Source organism: Prosopis cineraria, unplaced genomic scaffold (genome assembly GCF_029017545.1).
Source record: "Prosopis cineraria cultivar Desert tree isolate PC_DT_omini unplaced genomic scaffold, ASM2901754v1 PC12, whole genome shotgun sequence".
NCBI classification, from domain to species: domain Eukaryota; kingdom Viridiplantae; phylum Streptophyta; class Magnoliopsida; order Fabales; family Fabaceae; genus Prosopis; species Prosopis cineraria.
Window position 1 is genome coordinate 12,785,977 of NW_026555343.1, and position 4,279 is coordinate 12,790,255.

A 4,279-nucleotide genomic window follows, 5' to 3' on the forward strand; every position below is an offset into this window, starting at 1 on the left:
ATGTTTTCCAGCGGCGAGCATGACACCGCTATGAAAGAAGGTGATAGGACTAGTGTTAACAATGCCGGATCTGTGGCGCGTGAATGTAACGCGCCGCCAAGATGGAGGAATTGCAGAGGCGTGAGGCGGCAGCCATGGGGGAAGTTCGCGGCAGAGATCCGGGATCCAATGAGGAACGGAGCGAGAACTTGGTTGGGAACTTATGAGAGGGAAGAGGATGCAGCTTTGGCGTACGATAGGGCTGCTTTCAAGATGAGAGGTAGAAAAGCAAAGCTAAATTTTCCTCACCTCATTGGATCGGAACCACCGCCGGAGCTGGCAAGAGTAGTCGTCAGAAAGAAGCGGCACCGCTCACTGGAACCTTCATCGCCGTCAAACAGTACATCTGTGGATGACGGATCTCAAGGGTCATGTAAGAAGAAGAACCTGGCTGGTCTATTGAATAAGATAGCAACAAATTGAAACCTAAGTCAGAAGCTGGAAATGGTGTTGATGAAGGCATAGGTCCTTTTTTTCTCTTCTTCTTCATTTAGTTGAGAAAAAATTATAGAATATAAATAACAAAATCATGGGTTGAATAAATATATGTTGTAAATCATGGAATTCTTGAGCATATATATATACATATTTATATAGTTTTATGTAGCTCTCGTGAACTTTCTTTTCTTATGTATTTTCTATCTTTGTTATTCGTCTATGCATTGATATTCGATACCCTATTTTTCAATTTTAAGGATAATTAGATCAATCTTTAATTTCAAGCGAAACACAATCTTTTTTCTGGATTTGCATTATTGCTTTTAATAAACCATGTGCTGAATATTTTTGAGAGTATTTTTTTTTAAAAAAAAAAACGAAGTTGTGATTGCAATGATTACATTGAATTAATTAGAAGATAAGCTAAGGCACAAGCTTCTAATTAATTTTGAGAGTTTTTTTTTTTGGTATTAAGATGCTCAGTCTCGATAAAGATCATGAATAATAATGAAGATATTGATAATTATATGTACTTCAGCACTTACATGTATTTGAATAACCCTTGGTGCAAGACTGAAATATGTGAAATAATAAATCATTTTAAGGATAGTTGTTTATATTGCGAGTATTTTTTTTATTTTTGGACTTTTATCTCTAAAGGAAATACATTTATAGAAGAGTTTTGTTACAAGTGAAGTTTGTTTTATAAGTGCCAACTAACATTGTCATAAGTGGTAGAAACTCTTGTTACTTAAACAAGTAGTTAAAAGTTCAAACCTTAACTCTTATGTATGTAACAATTTAGTAAGGAGAGGTCTATCAATTGCTCTCAATCAGTATCTTGGGGCAGGTATTAATCTCAAAAAAAAAATATGTTTTATAAGTCTAGAGAACACATTCTCTCAATAGACTAATCTTTTGAATTATAACCCTTTCTTTGAATTTATACTCATAACATATTATCATGTGCATATACTACAAAAAAAAAATGACTTTCAATGGTAACTTTCAGTGACGACTCTAAAAAGTTGCTGTTAAAAATAAACAATCTATATCAATAATAAAATTCATCGTTGAAAGTTCGACCTTCTGTGGTGACATGCAAAGTCGCTGCTAAAAATATGACCTTCTATGGTGACAACATAAAGTCGTCACTAATTGTCAAACTTTTAACTGCAACAAGTGCATATTGCCGCAAAAAGTTTACAACCAGTGGCCACTTTTAAAGTCGCTGCAAAAAGTTGACTTTCAACGATAACTTTTTAGAGTCACTATAGAAAGTGTGATTTTCAGCTACGACTTTATATATTGCCATTGAAAATGTGACTTTTGTAACTATTTCTAGTAACTAGATATTATCGTCATAATTATTTATTTTTTTGTTTAATTCAATATTTAACATTTTAAGACATTAATTTTTTTGTGTTATTGTAATTTTATGATGTATATATAAAATAACATAATGACTTTTCATTTAATATATTTTATGGTTAAAGTAATATTTTAAAATAAAGAAATTATTTGAAAATAAGGTTAAGGTTAAGGTATTATTTAATATTAATGAATCAAATTAAAGAATCAAGCCAAAATATATTATTTTAGGCTATTTTCGGTATCAAGTAATGTTCAATTTGATTTGGTCCAACAATTTAAGCTAGTTTAGTTTATTGGTATTGTTCAATTAATATTGAATCTAATTAAATTGACCAATGCATACGCTTGTGTAAAGTAATAATTGCATTCAAAAGCCTATTGTTTTATATTTTAATTTGGAATGCATATAATGTGGTATTGAGTCTCTATTTTCAAATGTTTTATGATTAAATTAATATTTTACATAATAATACTACTTATTTATGAAAATTAGACATGTGATAATTAAATTCATTCATTCATAGAATGATATTTAATCTAATCTAATTTTTTAATTCAAATTTTATATTTAATATCAATAACTTTAAAGCTTGATCTTAGTTTAAATGTTCTCAGTTTGATAGCTAATGATGGGAAAGAGAAAGATGAAAAGAAAAGAAATGAAATATTTTAAAATTTTACTTTTAATTTTTATAATATATGAAATATATCTATGTATAATGTGATGCTATATAATTTCTTATAATGCTATCTTGCGGCATAAATACAAAAAAAAAAGATAATATAGTGTATAATTTTCTTATAAAATTACAATTTAAAATAAAAATTGATTAAAAAAGTAAAATGTAATGTAAAAATAAGATAGTTCCACTACTTAAAAGTTTTTGTTACTCCCTCCATTAAAAAAATGTAAGGCATTTTTTAAGAAATTAAATACCCTATTAAATAATGCTAAATATGGAAAGATGATATTAGTTTGAAGATAAATAACTAATTTATTGAGAGATAAGATTTAATTAAAAATACCTTATAGTTTGAGCAAAGGGAGTATTAAAATATATAATCACATAATTAAAGTGCTATATATATATATAACACAAATTGTTATGAACATAAAGGCAAGACTTATATACTTAGCTGTGTATACTTAATGTACTTTTATCTAATTAAATCAAGACATGTGGACTTTAATGTATTAATAATAAGAATTTTTTATAGGATAAAAAATATATAAAAAATATAAGTCATGATTTAATTGGGAAAAAAATATCTTAAATATATAATGCAAGTTTTTCCTAAACATATGTAATTCAGTTGGAAATATTATATATTATAATTATTTTCATTTTTAGTTTAATTTTTTAATAATTTAAATTACTTATTAATAGAACATTTTCCAACGTATGATTGTTTGAAACAAATGATTATTATATAGTCCGTATAAAAAATAATATGATATACGGAGCCACTACGAAGAAGTTCCATGAGTTACGAAAGAAACTTCAAGTTCATATTGGTCATGGGTTGAGAATGGAAATTGAACTCTATGAGATCTAATTTCCTATTGTTCCTCAGTAGCTCAATGGTAGAGTGGTTGGCTGTTAATTAACTGGTAGAAGGAAATGAATAAAATATGAAAGAAAATAGAAAGAAATGAAAGAAGGCATCAAATTCTATTTGTAATGTATCTGAGATTTATTTTGGCTAGTTCTACCCCTCAATTTCCCCAGACTAGACTTTTGGGTTTTTCAACCAACTAATTTAAGCTTTTGAATAGAACTTATGCTTGATAGAAATATTCTTATCATATAGAGTTGATGAATAAGGTGAAGCTGACTTCATTAAAGATGAAATATGGCAAAAAAGAAAGCATTCATTCCCCTTCTATATCTTACATCTATAGTCTTTTTGCCCTAGTGGATCTCTTTCTCATTTAAGAAAAATATGAAATCTTGGGTTACTAATTGGTCAAATACTAGGCAATCCGAAATTTTCTTGAATGATATTCAAGAAAAGAGTATTCTAAAAAAAATTCATAGAATTAGAAGAACTCTTTCTCTTGGATGAAATGATAAAAGAATACCCGAAAACAAGTCTACAAAACCTTCGTATTGGAATCTACAAAGAAACGATTCAATTGATCAAGACACACAATGAAGATCGTATCCATATGATTTGCACTTCTTCTTTTGTTTGCAGTCCCGCATTCGAATCAGCTAGAGCGCTTTTCTCACCAAAATAGCATAAATTGTAGCTAATGTGGAAAGCACCTAAAGGATGATGTGGTATCATGCCAGGAGTTGATGTGGAGTGCTATGTGACAAATGTTTAATAGAATCACTTTTTAACTGATGCCTTTCAGTGGTGACAAGTCAGTCGCTGTTGATTGTTAGTTTCAGTGGCATTCAGAGGTGACATTTATTGTTGC

At 28.9% G+C, this 4,279-nt stretch overlaps 1 protein-coding gene across 1 annotated transcript; it reads left to right on the plus strand.

The window, feature by feature from the left end:
• LOC129289113 (ethylene-responsive transcription factor 1-like) lies at window positions 1-474 on the plus strand. Its single transcript, XM_054925927.1, has one exon. It carries the CDS (start codon window positions 1-3, stop codon window positions 460-462), a length of 462 nt encoding a protein of 153 aa, XP_054781902.1. The 3' UTR covers window positions 463-474.
• Window positions 475-4,279: the final 3,805 nt, after the last annotated feature.